This window comes from Pezoporus wallicus, unplaced genomic scaffold, assembly GCF_028554395.1.
Source record: "Pezoporus wallicus isolate ANWC-B61680 ecotype Strahan unplaced genomic scaffold, APGP_CSIRO_Pwel_v1 contig_6999, whole genome shotgun sequence".
Lineage (NCBI taxonomy): Eukaryota > Metazoa > Chordata > Aves > Psittaciformes > Psittacidae > Pezoporus > Pezoporus wallicus.
Window position 1 is genome coordinate 4,856,160 of NW_026640180.1, and position 25,276 is coordinate 4,881,435.

Genomic DNA, 25,276 nt, shown 5'->3' on the forward strand with positions numbered 1-25,276 from the left:
CAGACAAGAAAAAACTACAAGACTTTTGTATTAAATGAAGTTACTGCAAAGTTTCTATAAAGCCTTTTATGTTTCAAGAAGATCTCTATTTGAGATGACATTTCTCCTAGACATGTTTTTAAAGATAAAATAGAAGACTCAGAGATGCTAATCTCTGCTCAGACCTTTTGAAACCATCCGATTAAAATAGGTGTTTTGAAAAACAGAACTGACATGGAAATGATACTAAAGTATTATGACACTCTTGCAAATGAGTAAACTTGCAAGCTTCATTTATCCTTTGTTCAAGATAACCTGTCTCAGGTACCTGGCTGACAAACTTACAGCTCCAAGGAAGCTCATGGAAATCATTCATTCCATGAGATGAGTCCACCATATCCAAAAATGTACAGACCACAACAGCCTCCCAAAACATGAGGCAGAAAACTGAACTATTCTACTCCAACCCTTTCTTTCTTAAATATCCATGAACTGAAGAACTGCTGCACAAGAAACAAAAGGTGTCAACCCCCCCTTCATTTGCAAATACTTCCTAACACTTCCCTTTGTTCTTTCAACAAAAGTTATTTACTTTAACTTAATAATCAGTAGTTAGAAATGCAGAATGTACTCCTAACCATGGCTTCTGCTTAGAGCAAAATCAGCATTTTTGTCAGTGTAATGCCTCTTACTTTGTACAGTATAAATTCCCTTCTAGAATTCAGAATGTCTTGATAAATAGCATAATTACAATAATCACATCCCAACATTTTGATTTCTTCTCCCTCTTCTGCTTCAACAGTCCTCATCGTTAAAAAACAGAAAAGAAAAAAGGATGCAACATCTTTGTATCGGTGCTAAACCTTACCCTATCCATATCCATAGATAATTACAGAGCAGCAGGGGTTTTATACTATTACTGTTTGTCTTAAAGTTATTATATGTAAACATCTGGATGCTCTGCCTGCACACTGCAATTTCTGTTCTGCTACTCATAGATTCCAGAGCCAGGTAAAAAGAGCAGAAAGCACAGGCTGCATCCCTCAAGACTGGCAAAATTAATCCTTCCCCTTGGAAACACATGGAAGACCTCCCAGCTCACACCACCTCTTCCACCTCCCAGGTGTTATTGCCACTGCAAGAAGTGAGAAGTCAGAACACCAGGTAGATCACGCTGACATAATGCAGCATGGAATTACGGTGTTAAGTCACAGGAATTATCTGCTGTGGCCCAAAACTACTGCAAAGGGTTTGCCTGAGGAAGGCTGCTTCTCTGTGCAAGCTCCACCATACTTGGGGTGAGGATTTAACTTCCATGGGGAAGGAAGGAAGCCTGTACTTTTGCACATCACCAGCACAATTCTTGAGCTCTTTGATGATGACTTCTTCATTCCTCCAAGAATTCCCAGAACCTTCCACTTCTCTCAAGTTCCTGGCTAATGCAAAAAATTTGACGTACATGTTGTGAGACAAGAAGTTTAAAGTGACATCTCCATCCATGCAAGAAAAATTCAGGCTTTCAAAGTTGTATCTAAGTTACCTTAGAGCTTCTAATCCTGCCAAAGCACCTTATAATTTAGAGAACCACAGTGGTTAGTGCTTAGATGAAATGCTTTATTAATAAAGAAAAAAGTTACATTTCCCTTATAACTAAGTTTTTCATTTTCATAAAGCCTTGGCAAGATTGAAAGGTGCACTAGGCACTTCAAATACCATCCAGATCTGGGTAGCAGGGAAAAGAAGGAAAGCCAGAAGTTTTATCTTTTTGACATTTGGTACCTGCATGCGGGTAGATCTCTTCACATTGGCTTATCATAGATTTCTTTTTTCTATGCTTCCTTTGAAGCCCTCATTAGAAACAGAGAAGATAACAGGATCAATGCAGTCCAGAAAGTTCTGTGGTTTCCTGCCACTATTCAAGTACTGTTAAGTCCCCTGTTCACAGTTCCTGTTGTTTTTAGTGGTACAATATTGAAGGCTTATTTTGCTTAGATAACTCCAGTTGTCCAGTGATGTGGTATCTTAATAGTAAACAAGAACTAATAAGCAGCTGCTTTTTGCAAACTGAATAGCAAATACAAGGGTGATAATCTTTTATGGCTTTTGAACTTTTAAGTCGCTTACACACAAAAAACTTATGTCCAAACAACATACAATTAGCAAACATTCTGGTTTTATATTTTTTTCCAAATGCTGCATATTATAATTCTTACTTAAGTAAAAAGACTCATCGTCATTTGCCCCTGTTGGAAATCTGAGCTTACAATCTTCAATTATTTGGTAATACTGCTTCCCAATAACAAAATTTTAAAATCTCTTTTTTTTCCCCCCTCCAACTCTTTCATCAGGAATACACTACATATCAGTTCTGCTGTATCTCTATGTAAAAGGTACAGCAGCAACCTTGCAATCCAGACGTCTCTAAAGCGTTTTTGGTGTGTCTCATTTCATACTATCAAAAAAGGAAAAAACGTTACATCTCTTAAATGCCAGCCATCAGCCATCAAACTACAGCTCTGCTTACTCACTTGGTGTCTTTCAGCTATTGAAATAACAGATAAGTTTATAACAAAGAGATAATCTGCCTACCTCATAGCTCCTGTAGTCAAGCTTTTTTCCTGCTGAGGCTCTGGCAGCCTAAGCATCAGGAAAGAAAAGGTCTGTGCAATTAAGCACTGTGTAAGCCAAAGGCACATATTTTCAAAATGGACTTTGGATTTAACCCCACTACTGCATGCTGAATTTGAGCCTTTGCACAATTTGACATCTCAGCACCTCCTGAAAAGTGGAACCAATAGCCCCAGACCTCTTGTACGCATCTCAATGTATGTGCTCAAAACAAGCAACCTGGAGAATATATTTACCATTGCCACTAGACTGCACCCAAAGCAACCCACAGTAACACAGCACACTCACTTCTGAGTGCTCTTGCACTGATCATGCCAGGAGGCAAGAGATGTAGCTTGCTCTGTTAGCTGTGTGGCTTTGTATGGGTAACAAAAGACCACCTCTCCCTCCACATGACTGATGGCATTGGGCACTCCCCCAGCAACTGAAATTAAGTGTGAATAAATGCAAGGTAATTCATACTCAAAAGGATAATTTGAGTTAAGGCCTCTACTTATGCTTTGTGAACTGTGGGGCAGTATTTTGGCATAGTTTCTTCACTCTGTAGCTAAAACACACCACACCTAAATATAAAAATTGCATTAATTTAACTGCATTAAAATAATTATACCATAGCAATACACAGTAGAGGTACAGCTTTCTACAATGGAGTAACTATCCCAAAGGAAACCATGTATTTTTTATTTTTTACACACATAACCGCATTCACACTGCTGGCATGACTATTTATTAGGGCTTTATTTCAGAGAGAAATAGATACATTGCATCTGTAACAAAATACTCACAAGAGATGCAAGGTCTTGCTTTGATATCTGCATGACGCTTCAGTTATTGCAAGACTCTTTTCTAGCTAGTCCCAGAGATGATTTGATTAAAAGCAATCATCAAAACATTGCTACTTGCCTTATACTCTTTTCTAAGCATTTAGACCACATCACTCCTATTTCAGCCTTTGGAAGGACCTCAAAATGACCAAAGAGGAAGGACCAATTCTTCAACCAAGAAGTGGCTAGAAAATTATTTTTCTTTTATGTCCCTCTAATTTTTATAGTTAGGACTTTCTAAATAGGTACCCAAGTTCTGTACCTCTGTAATAGGTCCTCGCTCTTCCCACTGAACCTTGCATCTTGGCCCCAGCCGTCTTCTGTGAAGACAGGTTCCTCAAAGAGATGGAAGGGGCGGTGGGGGGTGGAGGTGGGGAAGGAGGAACAGTGTGAGCAGCCTCCAGGATACCTTCCCATGTTCTCTCCCTGCAGCCGAAAGGGGATCTTGGCATGCTGGGAACTCACTCTAGGAAGAGCTGGCACAGGACCAGGCAAGCTGCAAGGATGGCCCTAACGCAAACAGATGCTCCAGTCTGGCAATCTAATATATACAGAAATAATATGAATTTGCTGAATTTCTGAATATTCACGGCTCTGAGGAGCACAGCCCAGCAAAAATGTAAGATCTTACAAGATGCAAACTCTTGCTTCAGAGAAACGTATCTGCTACTGTTGTACAGAAGAAAAGGGCCAGAAAAATTTAGGATTATTAAGGTATCAGGATTCTTGTTGCTCTGAGAGAAGTGAAAAAAATCAATTGACTTCACCAGTGATCTATTACTGTCCACCCAAAACTATTTTCAAATAAACTGTTTATTGGGAAACATTAACACACTAGAACAAAGGAAACCGAAAGGTGTTTATTCTACTAACAAAGGCCGAGAAAGTGCATGGAGACTTGAGAGACAATAAACACGCACTTTCACCAGCATTAACTTCACCCACAGTTCACTAATGTGAATTTACTTAATTATTTTCTTGGGAGAGACCAGTTAATAACTTCTAACAGTTCACTGAGTTCAGGTGCGTATCGAGCACCAGATGCTTTTTTAATTGATAAAAAGTCTAATGATCAAATTCCAGACTCACTCCAAAGACCTCACTTAGTGGAAATACCACAAAACCAGTGCCTCCTGTAATTTCAGTCTTTGCATTTTGAATGATAAAATACAATTCCAGCTTTATTAGTTTTGAATATTGGTTTAATTCTGCATATCTTCACTATCTGCTCTGTAAAAAGTGATCACTATGTACCTTGATACTCAATTGACATTTAAACCTGTACTTTTTTATGTGAGATTGAGCAGGAAAATAATTCCAAAAGTTCAAATTCTTTACACTGAGGGTGGCAAAATACTGGCATAGGTTGCTCAGAGGTGGTGGATGTGCATTTCTGCAGATATTCAAGGCCAGGCTAAATGCGGTTATGATCTAGATGGTGATGTCCCTGCTCATTCCAAGGGGGTTGAGACTAGATGACCTCTGAAGGCCCCTTCCAACCCGAACCATTCTATGATTCTATAATATTATTAATCCCTAGAGTCAATATTTACTCTGTAATTTTCCCAAGGCTGTGATGAAAAGCAAGGGGAAGTATGTATACTTCTCCCTACACCATATGGCATTTACGTCTGCCTTTCAAAAGAGTCCTCAGACTCAGGAAGTCATTCTTCCTTACAACCCATTCCTGCAGAACCATTTTAATATTCTTTGGAGTTAAAAATAGCCCTCTGTTTTGATCATTTGGGTTTCTTTTCTCCACGACAATAAAACTTCTTTTAAAGTGGGGACTGAGGGGTTTCTACTCTGGAGTCAACCCCTTGGAACAGCACACAAGCACAACACGGAAATGTTACCAGCCATGGAGCCAAGGAAACAAGTGCACCTTATCAGATATTGCGACTTGCAGAAATTTGTTATTCTAAGAGAAGAAATGCTTAGGTTCTGCCAAGAGGTCAAACGGAAAAGAGAGTACAGCTACAGTTTCTTCTGTGCCAAGAAACCTCATGTCATTCTACCTACAATTTTGACATTTATTTGACCTGGTGCAATTCCTTTATTGGTCTCTCATCCTGTGACACCTTGCTTAAAACTAATTTTAAAGGCACAAAACACACACACACACCCTTTTAAGCCATGGTAAAAATGGAGCACATGTGGAGGACTGAGTCCTTGGATCAAAAGCTCTATGGGGCAAGGACTGTAATTTCTGCTCAGCGCCTTGTATAAACACTTTTCTCTTTTTCCCTCTGCATTATCAAATGCCTTCCACCTACCTTACGCAATTTCTTCCTCTGTTCTTAATGATAATAGCTTACATTATGTAGTACCTTTCATCCAGAAGATTCCCAAATGCTTTGCTTTGCAGCCCACAGACGAGGATTATCTCGCCCACTAACCAGAACTCAGCTAGGTTTAAGCTCAATGGTATCACTTTTACACTAGATATCACATGGCAACCAAGGAGATTTTGTGATTAGTAGCTTGGACCAGCTACTTCAGTCTTTTGGAAAGACCCCAGAGCTGCAAGTCTCATGCCTACATAGCAGAAAGGCAAGCCAGCAGACTGATGGAATAAAGATCACTGCGTGACTGACCTGGTAGAAGTGTGCACTGAGATCATGCTAGGACTGTTTACCACCATCACCTCTCCTACACAAAGTACTGGCAAGAGCTTGTGCCTGCTAGATATGCTCAGGGCCTCTTCTCTATAGAAAGCACACCCTCCCATCCCCAACATGCCAAGCTGCATTCCTCATCATTTTCCTTTCCTTGTCATTCCTTATTGTCCCGAGTTCATGCCTGAATACATAGCTCTACATCCAAATACGCTTATGAAACAGAAACCTGCCTTTCCTTTCAGTACTTTTTAATCAAGGTGACAGGTGGCAAGAATCAGTTACGTGACCAAAAAAAGTACTGAATTCAGAACCTTACATACAAAAAAGAATAATACAAGCAATAGCTCAGATATTTCCTTGGTGCTGGTGCAAGCCAATACCCCTTCCAGTGAAAAAGTAGTGTTTCAGAAGGGAAAAATTAAATTCAAATGTAATTTGCTAAATGTGTGTGTGCAGATTGCTAAATGAGGAATTTTAAGGAGCTTGTTCCCCACCCATAAGCTATTTTGCTTTGTGTTATATGGCTTGCTATTGTGTTTAATTAGTTATAACCCTGGAGCAGATTTTGGCAAACTGTCAGACAAGCACCTGAAAGCTTAAGCAATCCACTTGTTCTATTTCTTACATTAAAAGCACATATAAAAATGCAGACAAAACTCTCCTCTTCTAGATGCAACTGGGATTGGTCAAAGTCTATAGGAGATGCAATCTAGGTCATTGCAACTGAAAAACGGTAGCTTAAGACTGAGCAGCACAATGGTTTAAGCCTGTAAAGTCATTCCTCATACTCCCAACCTTCCCTAAGCAATCAAACGTGGTAATCCACAGCTCACCATGGGTCAGAGAATGGAGGAAGCAGGCACACAGGGCTCAAAAAAAAGCCACAAACAAGGTGCTCAGCACCTTGAAGTCACTTCAGTACGAGACTAAGAGAGAACCTTGCAATTCTTAAGTTTTGAGAGCATTTGCACTTGGAACAGCATATTTCTATCTGGAAAATGTGCCAAAAGATTCTGTTAACATATTATATTAAGTTTTATAATGACTAATGTAGCAAAAGTAGTTTTACTGACTCTTTTTAAGAAACTTCTCTTTATTCTATAAACACAACACCGGCCAGACAATGCACTGATCCATTTTACAAACACATTATAAATATCTTGGCAGCTTGGGATTACATATTTTTATATCAATATGGCAACAGCATAGTAAAATGTGGTATAATAAAACAGCAGTATATGTATTCTTGTATATTGCCATCATGCCTAGTCACAGACAAACAGTCATACATTAGAGGACCTATACTGCTTCTAACAGGTAATGGGTATTCTCCCTTGACTCGGAAGGGGTTCAAGTCTGAACTTTTCAGAGAAAGGAGTCAAGCTGTGGCTCAAAAGGCACTGCAGGGGTTTCTGACTGTTAATGACTAGATCAACTACGACCTGGGTGAACAAAACCAGGTGAGGCTTTATTTGATAATTATGCACCTCATCTGTCAGTTTGTAAAACCATGCAGCAACACAGAAGAAATAGTGCGGTTTGGTTTATGAGCACTGGAATATAGGATTTGTGCTTGGTATTTGACTCGCTTTTAGTCAAAGGTGGGCAGGGTGGAGAGGACACCGTTTCGTTTGCAAGCCAACTAAAGATGCTGTCATTTGACCTCCACATTCCACCAACCTGAGGGTGTGCATCACTTCTCTGTGGATTCACATGCTGCATTAAAAGCCAAAGACAATACACTCCTGCATACCATATCTAAACAGAACCCATTTGTTCTCTCCAGCACAGCATGTTATCTGCAGGCTTTTTGCCCCATTTATTCCCTACCTAGTCCTTCAATTTTCATAAAAGTTTGCATTCAGGAGACTCAGATCAAATAAACCTAGAAGTCAAGCTAAGCTACGAGTTGTTAATTTACTTTTTATATTATGTCTCTTTCCTATAGCTAATGTCTATCCATCCTATCTAGCTTGCGCAAGCTGCAAAACAGACTGTGTTCTGTGATGGATTTGGATGGCCACTGATTAGCATGAAGGTCCATTCTCTGTCAGTTTTACAGCACAGATACAGTGGGATTTAGCTGGATATCAAACAACCTTTATGAAAACACCAACAGTGGCATTGATGCCGACTTCATTTGCTCACAAGTGGCATCTGTGAAAAGCTTCAGTATTCCTGAACTGGTTAAATTATGATGCTAAATATACACAATAGGCTGCAAGCAGTTTCACAGCCAAAAACAGAAATAAGAAACTTACTTCAATGCTGAAGTACCCTCTGTCCACGTAGTCCCCCAGGAAGAGATACCGTGTGTTGGCAGGAGAACCTCCCACTTCAAACAGTTTCATCAAGTCAAAGAACTGACCATGGATGTCTCCACAAACTAGAAGAGAAAAGCAGCAACGTTCAGATTGACCACACAAAGATCATTTTAGGCACAGACATTCTGAAGTCACTCTCTTATAAGAAATGTGTTAATTTTTTGCATCATCCTCTAGTTAAACGACCAGTGAGAGCTGGCAGCTGCTCAGTAGAAGCTGTTTTTCTATGACATTCATCCATGTATACGCATGCAAAAGGCTACCAACTATTTCCATAGCTATTTGCATTCCTACTGCCCAGCAGAGCACACAATACTGGCAATAGCAGGAAAACAAACCAAAAGACATCCTGATAAACAGAACATGTTCAAGCAAGGTTACTCTTTTTTTTTTTTTTTTTTGACATTACTCCTCTATTTCTCCTAGTCTTAAACTCAAACGAACCCTAATAGGCTTTCCATGCAACACAAAGTGTGCCTGTCCTGTGCACACCACTGGTTAAACTGACAGATTTCTGTCTTCTAGTTTCTGTATAGGAAAATAGCCTGCTTGCTTTCCCAAAGCATGCCTTACACAAGAGGACACTTGTTTTTCATGCTTTAACCTCTACCATTTTATTTACCCTCATGTAATTATGATCTGTTTCAATGCATTGCAATGAAGTCAATCTAATCAGCAGCTTTCCCTAGCAAGAGCAACCCCAATAAACATAACTGAGCACAAGAGATGTGTAGCTGGGGATGAGTGGGGATATCGCTTTCTGTGCCTTGGAGTTAAAGAAATTGGCTCAGCTATCTCACAAAATTACAAACTTGCTGTGGTGGGTGGTTTTAAGCACCTGCAAGAAGGTAGGTGATGCTTTTGGAGGACTCCATGGAAGCTTAACTAACAGTGCTGTGTGAAAAGCTGCTTTGTTTTGCTTTGCCTTGTTTCGTCTACCCAAGGGAAGAAGAGAACGTACTGCCACCACCACCCCAGTTTAGGTCTTTTCTGGCAATAATCCTTTAACAAAGAAAACGGTAACAGCCCTGATTGTTACTGAGGTCATTTGAGAGTAGTTCGCATTTCAATGACTCACAAAAAAAAAAAAAAAAAAGGGAAAAAATTAAAAGAGTTCTGATTTTCAGACTGGGAGGGTGATTACAAAGAAACTGAATAAACCATATGAATAAACCAGGGTCCAAGACAGACCTCATCTTGCAACAGCAACACAGCTTCAGTAGACTTAAGATGCTCTCTCTGATGTAACGATCTTGTTCCATCACAGGTAAACAAACCTCACATCTGCCACATGCCACAGAGAAACTGAAGTCACATCTCCACACAGATACAGAAGAACTATATAGGACGACTGTAACACCAAATCCAACTCTCAGTGCAGTATTTGTATGTTATTGCCTTTCATCTCAGTCCAGTATCTCACTGTATTTTTTACTTGTTATCACTTTTCTCTGAATGTGTACACTAACAATAGCATCAATATTGTCATTCCATTAAAAAAACTAAAACCAAAACCAACCCCATTCAAACAAAAACCAACTAACCACCCACCCCATCCAGGTACAGAGAAAACCACAGATGTGCCAGTCACTGCTTTCCTCAATATTTATATGAAATTGGTGACGCAATGTATGAGTGCTGGCTATCTGAGCATTCTTCTATGATAACAGTGTGTTTTCCACATAAAATAGCATGCAGTACTGTTAGATTGTATAACCTCTTTTTCCTAGTTGATCACCCCCACAAGTGTTTTAGATGACAACCTTCATATTGAGATCCATCAACAGTTATAATTTCTTTCTAAGAATAATATCTGCCATTAATCATGCAGAATAAATACTATTTAAATCCTCAAGTGGTATAACACCGCCTCTATTTCCCTAAAAAAACCCCAATAATTGTACCCCTAAGGAAATCTGTTGATAGCATTTTTATTTGAACACAGCAATCTACCAAACCAACATACAGTGCCTGACTGAACTCCTCTGTGTGGACACTGTGGGAAGATTAAAAACACGTGTCGCATATTGATGGCCAAGCAATCTGCTCTCCTAACTTCCATCAAGAAAGCTTTTTGTTATATAACTGCATGGCTCTACCAATTATCGCCCACCCCCATTTGCTCCAACTGCAAAATCCCAGAGCTGAACAAGACTGAAAGTCTTTTAAATGGATTTAACTTCTGCTCTTCCACTACAGCACAAAGAAACATGACTTGGGGTTTTTGTTATACTGACATGTGTGAACAGGTAAATACACTGAGGCCGTTACAGAGAAACCAGGAAGGTTAGAAGGCTTCCTCCAAATAGATGTATGCCCATGAATTTGTCACAAGTCAGAAAAGTAGAGAAGAAACCAGTGAGAAGGACAGAAACAAAAAGCCCAGAGCTCTGCAGTCCCATGACTTGCAAAGTTCAAACGAGACTTGAGAATTGATACTCAGTGGATACTCCAGGCACCTTGCAAACACTAGGCTATTCTTTCTGTACTTCACAACAGATGCAGAAACATACCCAGAAAAAAAATTAAAAAACCCTGCCAGTTAAATTAATTCCAAAAGAGAAGCTTAAAATCAGCAGGTAAAGAGAGTGGAAGGAAGACTCTCAAGAGTTAACATTGAGAATTTATTATGGCCAGATCTCAGAATTCCTACTGAAAGACTACAATATTGCATTCAGTTAATTCAATTAGTTATTTTGCCTGGAATAGATTAAAGATCTTACACTTCGCACGTCTATGTGTATAGACCTGAAGCATTCTTACAATATAAAACCTGCGTACTCAAATTTTGATGGTGGCCTTATTTACAAACAAATTAAAGGGCAATTTTGTATGTGTACAGTATTACACTCCATTTACAGTGTAAAAGCAACTACCTCTAAAGCTATAGATCCGCCATCTTTCTTTTCCAACTCTAAATTCTTACAATACTCCAAACTGGAAGATTTCCCAGGCAGCCAGGTCAATGTTTTATCTTTCATGATGCTGGGGCAGAAGAGATCCAGCATTATGTCTTCAGTCATAAAGGCAGAAACATCCATCAGCCAATAATTCTGCCATTCCCTTCATACTCTGTCTTGCAGCTTCCCATCACAAACAAAGATGCAGCACTGTCCCACCACAAGTGTAAAGGATGGGTTTCATGCTGCCTCTACAAAGCTTTTCAAGTTCACTACCTTCCCCCTTCATATTACAGAGAAAAACTTTTAAAGCACACTTCTTATTATATATTCATGTTTACTCTTGCAGAAGCATTACCATAGTATCTGACATGCCTCTTAATTTTGTGCAAAATGTCCTTTTTTATACTTGTGCAGGCCCTCTTTGGGTACTGGAACATTTGCTGTCAAACAGTGCATTCAAAGAGATATGAACAATTTTCCACCACATAACAACAAAACAGAACCCAGGACAGTGAAGCAAGAAATTCAATTCTTAATGAAGATCTCCAGGATCAGCATACTTATGGATTTAAAGTATGAAGATGGGGAACATAAAACACGGTTTGCATGTGTGTGGGATTAACATTAAAAGCAGACGACAAAATTTATCAGAAGGAGGAATACCGGGTGGTGTATCTTCTATTAGAAATTCACATATTTTCCTATGTCACTGGTTTCCCAAAAGTGCCATCGAGTCATGGCATTTACACACTCATCAATTTATGATAAGTAAATAATTTGACAGCATTTGCATTTCCTTGCCCCCCTCCAGCCCCCAAAAGACTGCTTAATTTATACAGTGCTTTTCAACTTTCTTTATATCCTTAAATTGCCAGCTCAGGAAAACCAACAGTGTTTCCACTGAGTTACAGTTTCCAGATATGAGTTCAGGCACCAGACTTGATGCCTGTGAGTTTGTCTGAGCTTCTCAATAGCATCTACCTACCTGACCTCTCAGGGCAGCAAGCTCCAGAACTGCATGACACACTGTGTAAGGGCATTTTTTCAAGCTGTTTTAAACTGATCTCCTATTGAATTCCACTGGTGCAGTCAGAAGGTCTAAGAAATATTGGTTGGTTGTAGACTCCTTAGAAATTTCCCTCTGTTGAGGAAGTTTTCAGAGAAGACATGGGCCCCTCCAAAAGATTCAAGTTCACAGGCCTGCCCATGCAATTACTGAAAAATCATGTTTCTGAGCAGCTTTTCCTGCTTCTTATAATGGGTAATTTAACCAAACTATGCCACCTTACGCTACAGCACCAGAACTTTCCCAAAGCAATTGTCTATAAAATAACATTATGAAAATAAAAATTGGACATGAGGGAGAAAAGGGAATTTTTTTTAATGTGTTTGTTTTTAGAAATTTTCATACTAGCACAAATGTTTCTGATGGCTTGACTAAGAGGATGTCCCTCTGATTTATGTCAAGGGAACAAGCAATATTGGAACAGGAACCATTAAGTTCAAATTGTATTTGCAGTGAAGGAAACGCAAACCTTAGCAGTGGTATTGCCATCTTACAGAGTAAGAGTGGCAGAGCAGTGATTTGGACTCAGTGGTTATTGGCACAAGTAAGTCTGAAAACGCTTTTCAGCTACCTCCTTTGGATAACTAATGGCTCTTCACTACATACAAACTCAGTCCAGAGATTATTCTGTGTGGTTTCCAATTCCAGATGGATAATAAGAACAAAACCTATATTTGTAGTATATTAATATTAATTTTTTTCTATCTGCAACAGTCAATTTGCTGCACTTATTTTGTCATTTATCATATGTATATATACAGGCACTTAATTGGTGTAGAACTGTAATCTGATAATAAAATATCATTACTGTTTCAAGTGAATTTGAATCCCATGTATCACAAGATTATATTCCCATCTTCAAATATTATCTGGGATTAGAAACAGGTATTCACTCCGTCATCAGCTTCAGAAGCAACATCTGCAAACTCATACATGTGTGACAATTAACAACAACACAGAAAAGACATCTTTTAAAAAAGATACCAACTCTGTAGGGAATATTATCCATCACTTGACAACTTGTTCTTTAGATTCACTGAGATAGGGATGTCTTTGCACTGAGCTCCAAGAGGCTGTGCTTCACTTCAATGAGAAGTATGCCCCATCATTTCTCCAGAGAAGTAGTTTGGAGCAATGAAATGTGACCAAAGGCTGAATGAAGAAGCCAAGTGAGGAAGGAGTACTTACAAGCAATAGTGGACACAAAAAAGCAAAGCAAAACCAACTAGGTGAACTCCTGCAGCTGAAGAGTCAAAGAATGGGCTTCCTTAGCCAACTGATAAATATGAGGGAAAACACATGCAAGAGCTATATGCATAAAATTCTTAGGTGCTTCAAGAAAAACTACTGTATTGCTCCTGAAAGGCTCAAGTATTAACCAGAAGGATCTCATTTTTCCTAAGACTTAAGAACAAAGTCACATATAAGTCACGTGTCTTTGATTACACAAATCTTTGAGCTTGAATGAGCTTTGCTTCCAAGTGTATGTGTTTCTGAGGAGCATTATATTTTGCACAGCAGTATGAAATGTTCAAAATGCCATAGTTCCATTCCATGTTCTCAGCTGTTTGTTTTGTTGTGGTGTTGGTTTTTTTTTTAATTGCTAAAGATTGATCAATTTTCTCCCTTACTTTTTGGAGAACAAGGAGGAAGGAGAAGTACAAAATAAAAGCAGAAACTCCAAGTTTTTATTTGCAGCTTCTCGCTAAAGTGCTACTGAAGACACAAACTCGGTGGCTAAGTTACATGCATTTTTTTGTAGTTATGCAGTTTTGTTTCAGTTTAGAAGCGAGATGTTTAAAGAATTTGCAGACTTCATTACTTACTGAAATTAAAGTCAGAATCATTTAGACAGCTCACTAGGTAACTTATTATCCTAAGAAAACATCTACTAGACTCAACGTAATGGGCTTTCATATGAATGTTTGTTATACTAAGTGTACTGAACAACACAGTTCTGTATTTCTAAAAGAAAGCATGATCTCATTCATATTCATATTTGGTTATCTAACATTATAATAGGCTTTCATCTGTCTTTTCCCTTCAAGCACTGCATGCAAATTGGTAAGTTTATAGTACCAGAATGAACTGACATAAACTAAAAACTGCAATTGTGTATTTCATAAAGAGGCCTGCTTCACCAAAGATAAAGCCAGAAACCATTAGACATAAGGGTACAGCAAAGGAAACCACAAATAGATCATCAACACCACCTTTGACACTATTGTTTGGTTGCCACTTTCCTCCTTTGTACTGAGAAAAAACCACAAAAGTATCATCTTGGGAAAAAGCTGTTTTCTGTGCAACACATGAGGAGTCTCTACTGTGTTCTGCTCTGCCAGCACTTAAACTGCTAGTGTCTGTAAAGATCAACCCACGCTGACTCCTTGTAATAGGAGCTGGTTTTCTCCCACCATCCCCTGAAGGCTAGAACAAATTAATGACACTTGATTTGAAGAGGTAGAGTGAAAAAGAGTGGGGAAAGGAAAACATGACATCAGAAACGACCTTCAGGACAACAGCCATTAATATTCTCAGGTGAAGGAAGAAGCAAAAAATACCACCACCCTTAAACCATGTGGCAGCAAGCCCTTCAAGATGCTAAGGCTACAAAGGTACCTTCAGCATAAAGGTTTTAAAAATAGATCCACAAAATTACTTTTTGTATCACAAAATTATTTGCAGTGCCTCAAAACGAAATAAAAGCCATGTACATACTGGCCAGAAGAGGAGCACCTTTGTATATACAAGAGATAATAGAAGCAATAGTGTCTTAGGAAACAGACTTTACCAAGTACTGCAAAACCTGCACCAGCAGAGAAAAAAAATCTTTCCCTCCATGCTCCTAAACCTAGCTGAATTTTTCAGTAGAGTAAGTGGGGGTCACAGCAGTGAGGTGTCAAAGCAACATAGCAGAGATGTAGTAGAAATGGGATGGTGATCTAGAGATTATATTACAGATTTTCTTCCAAGATGAAAGATGCTGTCATCACATATACCAGAAGATGCTGAACCAGGTCACAGGTAAAGAAATGAAACAGGATGGGAGTAAACCAGCATTCACTCTTCTACACATCAAATAAAGATCCAGCTCTTCCCCTTCTACGTCTTCAAGCATTCTTCATAGCTTCAAGCTGCCCCAGAGCATCCTTCATAGCAAATGGAAAAACAAATTCACTGTTGTTATCTCTTGTTAATGCACCCTCAGTATCAGGGAGCAATGTTTATTCCACAAATAACTCCATCTTTATTTGCGAGGAAAGTGCTTCACTGGTACATGGGTCAGGATTTCCAGCTCATATCCTTAGGTCAAGGTTATTTATAGCAATAGGGAAATTCTCTTATCTTCAGTTTTACAAATGTAAAAAACAAAGGCCTTGGGAAGTTCAATAATTCATAAGGTCACATGTTTGGTCAGTAGGAGGGCAGCAACAGCCAAAGAGGGAACAACACGTCCTCATATTGCTCCATTCAATTCAATGTACCAGAGGAAGAGAGTCCTTTCAATGAGGAAGGAAAGCTCTGCACAAGAAGCAAGCACAGCCTGGCTTTATACGTGATGCTCTAGGAAATTCAGGGCAGGAGAAACAAGGCAAAACGTGAAGGGGCTTTTGAAGGGGAGAAGTTCAAATATGCTCAGCTCCATAGAAAAAAGCATAAAATTCAATGCTGTGGTTTATTCTGGAAATAGTTTTTATTTGCATAAGTTGGACTGCAGTATTGTCCATGTATAACATACAGGTTATAGGTTCACTATTAGAAATACCCAGTGCTACATCTTTCTCACTAATCTGACTGAAGAGATCCCCATTAGTTTTTTGCTATACAATATTTTTCCAGAGTCATCAATTTGCCGCTATAAGTAGTTTGTAGCTGGTCCTTCACAATTTAATGTGATTTTTGTTGTTGCTGTTGATGATTTAATTCAAGTCTTAGGTTCAGGTTTCTTTGCAGTTAGTATTTGTCTAAGGAGCACAAATCTCAATCCCAGTAAGGTTAAAACAAAGGCACTGGTATTACATGAATGATAGTTATGTAAAACCCAAAGAAGCCCTTGGTATTTACAAGTGCTTTATGGATAGTATCTTTATTTGTTCTTCTTACTGTAGAATTTTAGAGCAGTATTACCCTAATAGACTGCATTCCAATTACCTTCCAAGCACCCAGCAATTTACAAGATATTATGGGTAGCACCATTAGCATGTCAAGTTTCATTATATGAATACCCTGCGTCTAAAAACCTAACCACATAAAAAGGTATGTACATGTTGGCTTGTAACATATATTTTCCATTTTCACCTGTGGATAACATCTGTTGTCACAGTTTCCTCATTCTGTGCCATTGCAGACCTGCTTTATGCTCCATCCCACCCCCGATCAGTGTTTCACTAAGAATCAGAATCATTGCTCTATAACAAAAAGCATCCTCCTTCCTGCAGCACAACAATTTGTCTTATCAGTGCAAAACAAACATTTGCTTGACTCAAATGCATTTGCTCATTACCTCTGGATCTAAAGCACTCTGCCTGTATTTCCCAGGAACAGATGTTACAGGAAAACAAAATATTATTTCTAAAAATCCTAATAAGCAGCCAGCAGTATCAATACGGATACTTGCACACACACTGAGTGGAAGAAGCCAGTACAACAGCTGCAAAGAAATTCTGTGAAGTTCAGCATTTGGGCTTTATGGTCTGTATTCAGAGCCATGAGTGAAAAGAACCAGCAGTGAAGACCTACTGAGCTTTACCTGCAGCTTTTGCACCCACATTTTTAATGGGCTTGAGCTATTATTTTAATCTAACCCTACAGTAGAGTTGTTCACGTGCTAGTATATAAAGAAATCAAATAACATGCAAGTTTCCCAATTGCAACTCAAGCCACATAAGATGACTTTTTAAAATTATAGAATCTAAATTCCATAACCAAAGTTTTATACAAATCTACTTGTTGGTGAAAAATGAAACCGTTGAGGAAAGTGCTTTTAAGAGAAAGCTTTCCATAGTAATTTATGTCCTGGTGAAAGCTCACATGACAGTTAGCGGAGCCAGTGCAAGGAGCAATTGACCACATTCATTTCCTCTTACTGAAAATATACACCTAAACATGATATTGAGTAGGTGGTTAAATTAATATGCTGACCCTAAACCCAATGTGAATTATAGTATGGTTTGGGTTAGAAGGGACCTTAAAGATCATCTTGTTCCAGAGAAAACCTTTATATAACCTTCTCATCAGGCATATAAGGAGCGTACATCATTTAGAGAGGACTCTGGGTAGCATTAGGAGTGGCACCCAGGCATACTTGGGCTAGCTCTTGCACCATGCTCCTTAAGCAATCCAGCCAGTCTTTCCTAATATATAGAGATTTTTTTTCTCCCCAGTGCCTGCTTGGGGAGTCAAAAACCCCAAAAAACAAAGTCAGAGGAATGGAAGAACAGAGAATAAATATTTTTCTGGCAGACAGCCACTAACTACATCACATGCAGTAAGCTGGTTTGGGAGGCAACAGAGTACTGCTGTTCAGAAACAGAGGTAACAAGAAAAGGTCACCATCAGAAAATAGCTTGGAAAGAGAATATCAGATAAAAAAATAGGGAAAAAATCTATTACACTGAATTGGCATTTATGATACTCCAGGTTTGTAGTCTATCAGTAATCTCAAATATGACAATTTTCAGGTTTCTAATACAGAGTTATCAGATACATTTTTAATAGAGTTACAGACCAAACATTCTAAGGGGAGGTAGAAAAATGTTTAATATCTTAGCAATCAGGCAAAGAGGATTTCACTGACATTTGATCAGGTTAAATTTGATACATGAATTAAGTGTATGTGAATTCAATATATCTGACCAAAGATCTCTACCGCCTTATTTTTTGCACTTGAGGGATAAAGGCCTCCACTGGAATCAGCCTCAGCCAAACGGATCATGGAAGATCAGACCGCTCAACCAGGATACACACAGACTGATAATACTCCAGCTACAGTTCCAGATGAGAAAACTAATTTCACAGACTCTGGATTTTAATAAGAAGCTACATGTACAGATATCAAATGAACTCCCAAGTCAGCTTTCTATATTGCAAGGACAAGATTTTTAGGAAGTTCAGAGGATCTAGCCACAGAGTTCATTAATTCTGATGGGAGCTAAACGACTACTTCTTCAACTGCACTTCCCAGACTATCTGGTTTCAAAGGAAATGGAACATCAGAATCCTGGACATATATATAATCTAAATATGCAGCTGTTTATGTGACTTTATGAAATTTTGTTTTAACATATAATGTACATCCATTTAAATCCAGCATGTATAATGAAGGAAGCATCTGAAAATGCAATGTTTCCTCTTAAAGCAACCACATTAACAAGGACGTGTTTTAACACAAAACACAAGAGCTGAGACCAGCAACTAACTTCCTCAAACACAAGATCCTTTCTGAGAGAGCAATTCCAACCCTAAACACAAAAGAAGCAGGTCCCATCAGCAGGATGTTATGGTACCATACACCAGAAGAGACAATTATCATTTTAATGCAAAACCACTCTGTTTCTGATGGCAGAGTAGCCCATACCTGTATGGCTGTACCAAAAGACTGCTTGTACAAAATGAACTAAAGCCTTATATCTGATGTGACTTTAAAGGTAAGTTCCTGGCTTTGCACGCTACTGTAATGCTCAAACCAGAACATGATTGGGTCCACCTACTGTATACAATGTCCATTTTCTTCCTACTTGTCCTTGGCTTCAAAGATCTGAATATACACAGCTTCACTAAGTAACTACTAGCACTGACTTCAATCAGTTGCTTAGGTCAAATTTGGTCCGGCTGCTCTCAGTTAACACAAGCTGGTCTTCTGTTGTTATAGACCTTCTCTTACAGGGATTTCCAAACTGCTATAAACCAGATAAGCAAGTTACTTCCTAAATTTGCATTTTTGTGAAGTCACGCTGACCAAGAAAAAGCTGTTTGATAAGTAAACCAGTATTTCATCTGGGGTGCAAGTAAAGTTTCTTGACTATTCCCAAAAAAAGGGGAAATACCCATTGAGATCTTTCTCCAGAGTTACCTGTTTGTATTAACACCATAGCTCTTCTCAGCACTGGGACAGCATAAACAGCCTAAACCCCAAGTCCTCCTAGTTCAAGGAGAAAATCCAACCTATCTGTTAGATTTTACAATAAGTTGACAGAATCACCAAAAATATGACATACAAGGAAAAAAAAAATATTATTTTTTTTTTAATAACTGAAGTCACTTCTGAAACTATGTCCCTTGTGCTTACTGCTCTTTGGAGGCTGGTGTGTGAACCAGTACCAGATACAAGCACAATACTCCAGCTCCGTAAGACATGATGTATTTAAGGAGCAGAGTACTGCTAATGAATATTTACTTCCAGAGCAAAAAGGCAAATTGCATTTTAGAAGGAGAAGCCCACAGTGGGCTAATATCAGCTGTAGTTCCACGACACACTGTGATAACTAGAACAGTGATCATTATTTTAGACCACAATGCAGATACTCTTTTGAATAGTACAATGTAACAATACCCTGTCAGATCATACAGCAAAATAATGCTCTAATGGGGCACTAGAAGATTACAATTACCCTGTTTCTATTCCATTCAAGTTGGGTACTGGCGATATATTTCTGTGTTCATGCAGTTACTGAAGAAGCTAAGCCCTTCTTTCAGAACTTCCCTCTTTAACTTTCTTGCTCTGCAGAATGACTCATTTTTCAGAAAGAACATTGTCTACTTTTGGCTAAGATCAAATACATTATCAGTTTAATTCATTCCAGAAAATGTTCTTGCCAGTTACAACTACTACAATACTAACCCCAAATCCAGACACAGTTTAGTTTACTTTTGTCTTGAAAACTTTAAATCCTTTTCATGATATTAAAACAATTGCATTTCTTTCTTTTTCCCATCTCTTCATTTGTTTAGCGGGCACTTCTTCCAGCTTTAAATTCAGTTCAAAGCTGTAGAAAACAAGGACCACAAAAATGTTTTTGGTGAAAAATTACTTGGAAAAAGGAAACACTTGGACGTGCTCACAGAGTACTCCTTTGACTTGAAACTTTTTATCTAGAGTGTTATTGATCTGTGGGGTGTTTGTCATTAACACTAGATTTCAGACAGAAATGCCGCTTTCTACTACCTCTTACAGGCTGTGAGGTTCCATCCATGCAGATTGGTGACAAACTGACCTCGACAGTACATGCTTCTGCTTAATGAAGCTGTGTAATCGCTGGTGAAAGTCAAGCAGAAACCCAAGGAAGCGCTCAAAACCACAGGCCCTTATCAAGGCAACTATTGGAGACACTGACCATAATCCTTCACTAGAACATTGAAATCCTTCACTAAGAAAGAAAATATTCTCACACATTATGGGCAAATGCACTTAACCCAGCATTTTTACAGATTTTCTTGCAATAAAATGGCTGTCATTCGTAAGGAAAACAGCCACACACAAGACTCCTTGCCTTTTTTGAGCAACAGGTTTTTTTCCTCTGCATCTGCCCTTGGTTTATAAGCCTTTATAGGTCAACTGATACTTCCATGAGCTTAGAATGTGCATTGTTGCTAATAAAAAAAGAATTAAGGTAAGTTTTCAAGAGAGTCAAAACTGGTCCAAGAACTGATATTACCACCATTCCACTGGCAAGAAATCATAACCCAAACCCGAGTTCAATAGACCTTCACTACAAAAAGTGGGTCCACTCAGCTTTTCTTTATTTACTATTTCATTTGTTCCTTTGTTAATGTCTAATTCCCTTTATTCTCTATGATCTGTAGGTACCTAAACTAAATTGTTCCCTTACAGAATAGCTGACCTTCTATCCTCTACACTGAAGGCGCATTTACATGATGGAATTTATAGTCTTTCTTTTGTGCATATTTCTGGCTATTTTATTCCTTTCTTGCAAGCGAGAGGTTATTCCCAAGAACATGTTGCCTTGATTTTATGAAACAAAATCTTTTGCCCTCATTATAGATTCCTTTATGAAGCACAGATTGCTGCTGCTACTGCTTCTCCTTTGTGTTGGTTAGTACGACTGATCGGTCAAATTTAGTTCTCAGCAGTCCAGCAATTCAAAGGAAACAGTTCTCTCATGGATTTGTTACTGTCAAGTGAAAAAAAAAAATGCACTGTTTGCACTCCAGTCATTTTTCAGGCGGCTTGTTACTCTCTCTGGATTGCAATAGCATGGTTATTTGAACTGATTGCAAGGCAGAAACCTTTCAGACACATAGAAATAATAAAATCCCAATGTATTCATACCTTTGTTAAAGCTTCCCTGTGCTTAACTGAAACTGTAGAAATTGTTTGGCAGTCTCTTTTTTTAGCCTCCTTCACCTGGCCAAGTAAGAAAAATAATACCTCTTGGATCATAAAGCTGTATTTATTACACTCAAAAGTCTTCATGTGCTCCAAAAGTTTTATAACCTGTATTTTCATTGAAAATGTTATATTACTTTCTTGTGTATATATATATCTATTTCAAATTGAAATATTTACATTATTGAACTTTGTAGAGAAAATTCATCAAAGACCTTCAACTGACAATGGTCTACCATAAATAGCCTGCTAGAAAGCTGAAAAGCTTTTGACCAGAAGAATAAAAGGCCAACAAATCAACGGAATATTCTTACAAAAAAGAAAGAGGACACATCATCGTGACTAAAAATATGAGTCAGTATAGATAGGATCTTATCTTCAGAAAACATACAAGCAAGGTAATCAGGTTTCAGAAAATCATCACCCACAGAAGAAAGTTATTGTGGGTCTGCCTTTTTGGTGTCCAAGAGAAGCAGGGATATCCATGCATCACAGGAAGTAGAGCTGATGAAAAATCAGAAGTCGAAAAGAATAGGTTTTCAATCTCTTTTCCCCTTTTTCATGCAGTCTTGACTAAATACGCAATTCTAAAATACAATCCAAAAATATACGTTCTCTTAATTCAAACGAATGCATGTAGAGCTAGGAAATACTGGAGTTTTCCACAAAGAAAGTAAACCCCTATATAGCAAAAAGCCAGTTAGGTACAAAAACACTGACATGGAGGATAAGTATATATTCTCTGGAACAGCACCTTATTGAGACTACAAAAGTGAACATACCGACACTTTTCATAATCATTCATACTTTGTTCAGAATTATTAAAGTACAAAAGGCATGAAAAAAGTAGTCTTGGTTAATTCCAAATACCTGCTCAGCTTTGCTTTTAAGCAACTGGACCACAAAGATCTAAAATGCTGCAGCTGTTTTTACAATTTCTCTCAGAGGACTGAGCTTTAGAAACTCACTGTGAACATCAGTTACACAAAGGACTAACAGACCAAGTACCAGCTACAGGGGATCCTAGGATCTGGGAAGGGTCTAGAAGATCCTCCTCTAATATAAGGAGAGTCTGAGCTGTCCCTCCCAAGCCAAGCAAGGACCTGCTTCCACTCCTGAGTTTCAGCAGGGTAGGACTCAGGACTTTCTTTGAGCCCTTCAATGATCTACCCCTACAAACAAACAGCAGCAATAAGGCAATCAAGAAAACAAAGCTGCAATGGACTTGTGCTGTCTAGCAAGGATTCTGCACCAGGCATAAGCTTTACAAAAGTGAAGAAAGCAGTTTTCAGTTTTTTTCCCTGTAAATTTGTTAAGGTGAAGCTCTGTCACAGGTATTCATATCTCTGCTAAACCCAAACTATTTAAATTGCACTTAGTGATTCATCAGTACAATGGGTAAACGATAAGGATCAAGTATGATTTGCATTGGATCAACGATTCTTAATACTCACTGTACTCCTTGAGTTTGTTCCTTGGCTGGCTTGCTGTATATAACTGAATACAAATAACTATCTTATATAAACCAACCTCAAATAAAGAACATAATTTTTGCCATTTAAAGAAATTGGTGGGCAGTTTATACCCAAGCAAGCCATTAGCATTCTGCAGTCCCTTCAGACTAAAATCTTTATCCATTTACAAACTGACTCATATAGATCTCATGTACAGACTATAGTCTCTCCAGAAAAAAAAACAACCCTCCAGAAATATTTGCAAAGAGGAAAAATAACCCCACAAAACCAACCACCAAATAAATACGTATTTCTTGTTTTCTCAGTGCTTATGGTACTCACATGTTTACCTTTACAAGGGTATGCAGTGATAGGAAAAGGGGGAATGTCTTTAAACTGAAAGAGGGGAGATCTAGACTAGACATTAGGAAGAAACTCTTCACTATGAGGGTGGTGAGGCATTGGCACAGGTTGCCCAGAGAAGCTGTGGCTGCCCATCCCTGGCAGTGTTCGAGGCCAGGTTGGACGGGGCTTTGAGCAACCTGGTCTAGTGGAAGGTGTTCCACTATTTCTGGGAAGTTCCTTTTTAAGTAAAAGGGTTAAGAACCATCACTTCTCAGCTGACTGCAGGACAGCTGTGCTTGTTAGGGCAGCCCTTGAACATGGATGCTCTAATGATCCAGGCTTATTAACTAGAAAGACATAAGTCATTATTACAGCAGGAAACTGACTGCAACATTTAAAACTCAATTAGTGACAATGCAATCACGTGGGAGGCTGCAAAACTCAGCTTTTCTGTTGAATCCAAACTTTAGTAGAAGAAACAGACAGCACTGGCCTCTTTTGCTACTTCGGTTTGCTGGGATACCAAGAAATATTTTTCTATTGTAAATCATAACAGTAAAAGAGTTTATTGGATAACTTAAAAAGACTGTTTCTACTTCCTGTAGCCTCACTTCAGTTTTTCACTTACATACAGCATTCTGATATTGATTACTGGCTGACACAGTTTGAGTTGCTAATGAGCATGAAGTCTTTTTGTTATCATTTTAAAACACAGAAAGCTATTTCATACAAGAGTGTATCTTGGGTTTTAAATTATATTTTAATTCACTAAGCCTCTAGAAACTGAAAATTCACTTTTGGAATTGCTGAAGGATACATTCCTCAAACCGGAGAAATAGTGTAAATGATGGGAGAAGAGAGGAAAGCACTAGGTGCAAGAGGAGCACCTTGTGAGCTGGAGAAGGTCCCTTTACCTGTCCCCTAAACTTCTGTCACAAACAGATCGATCATTGTGCACACAGAATGGTAATTTTCGGCACTCAGAAGGAACAAAAATAAAGAAAAACAGGAAAAACAGGAGAGGCACGTGGTTGTTTCCACTGAAAACCATCAGGAAAATAAAAGTGGAAAGTGGCAGCCTCGTAACACAAAACCAACATGTATGAGGCTGCAAAACAGCATTAAAATTTAATCATCTCTCCAAGCCTTTAAACTCTGCTGGTGTCCTCCAATTTTTGTACTCTACCTATCAAGAGCAGATCCATCAGCTCAGGCTAATTTGGTATGAGTCAAGCATCCCATGTAAGAGTCAGCATGATGGCCTCACCATCAGAAAGGCATCATTCCCACTTTCACTGGCTTTATACATAGTTAGCATCACAGATTATACATTAACAATGGCACTGCACCACCTGCTGTGGAGGCAGGTCATCCTGCCCCATGCTGCCGGGCTGAGCAAGGACCAGAACAGTCAGCCAGTAGGTTCAGGTACCGCTGAAGAACAGCTTCATTTAAAAAACAAAAACACTACTTTAGAAAGGTTTTGTGCCATTAGTTTCTCAGTGCATTGTAGTCACAGCACAGAATAGCTGTCAAATGTTAGGTGGCTATTTTATAATAAAGGTAGTATCTGCTGACAGCACTGAAAGTTTGTGTTTAAGGACTGTAAAGGACAGTGTCAATAGTGTGCAGGGGTAGGCATCACGCTATGCTGAGTAGCCAGAGTTACATTAGTCAGTAAATTAAGAAGTTTTTAAGCCTACAACACAATATGCTAAACCCTCACCTCAGAAACTCAAGCCAGTTCTTCCTCTCTCCTCATTTTGGCTTTATTCCCTTTTTCTAT

General features: G+C 38.7%; 1 protein-coding gene across 2 annotated transcripts in view; it reads right to left on the reverse strand.

Moving 5' to 3' along the window:
• The window catches only part of PPP3CA (protein phosphatase 3 catalytic subunit alpha), a 187,999-nt gene that overhangs the window by 48,550 nt on the left and 114,173 nt on the right, over positions 1-25,276 (reverse strand). For both annotated transcript variants that reach the window (XM_057418029.1, XM_057418028.1), the window contains exon 3: positions 8,314-8,438. In XM_057418029.1, coding sequence (XP_057274012.1) covers positions 8,314-8,438 — 125 coding nt within the window. The remainder of the gene's footprint in view (positions 1-8,313; positions 8,439-25,276) is intronic.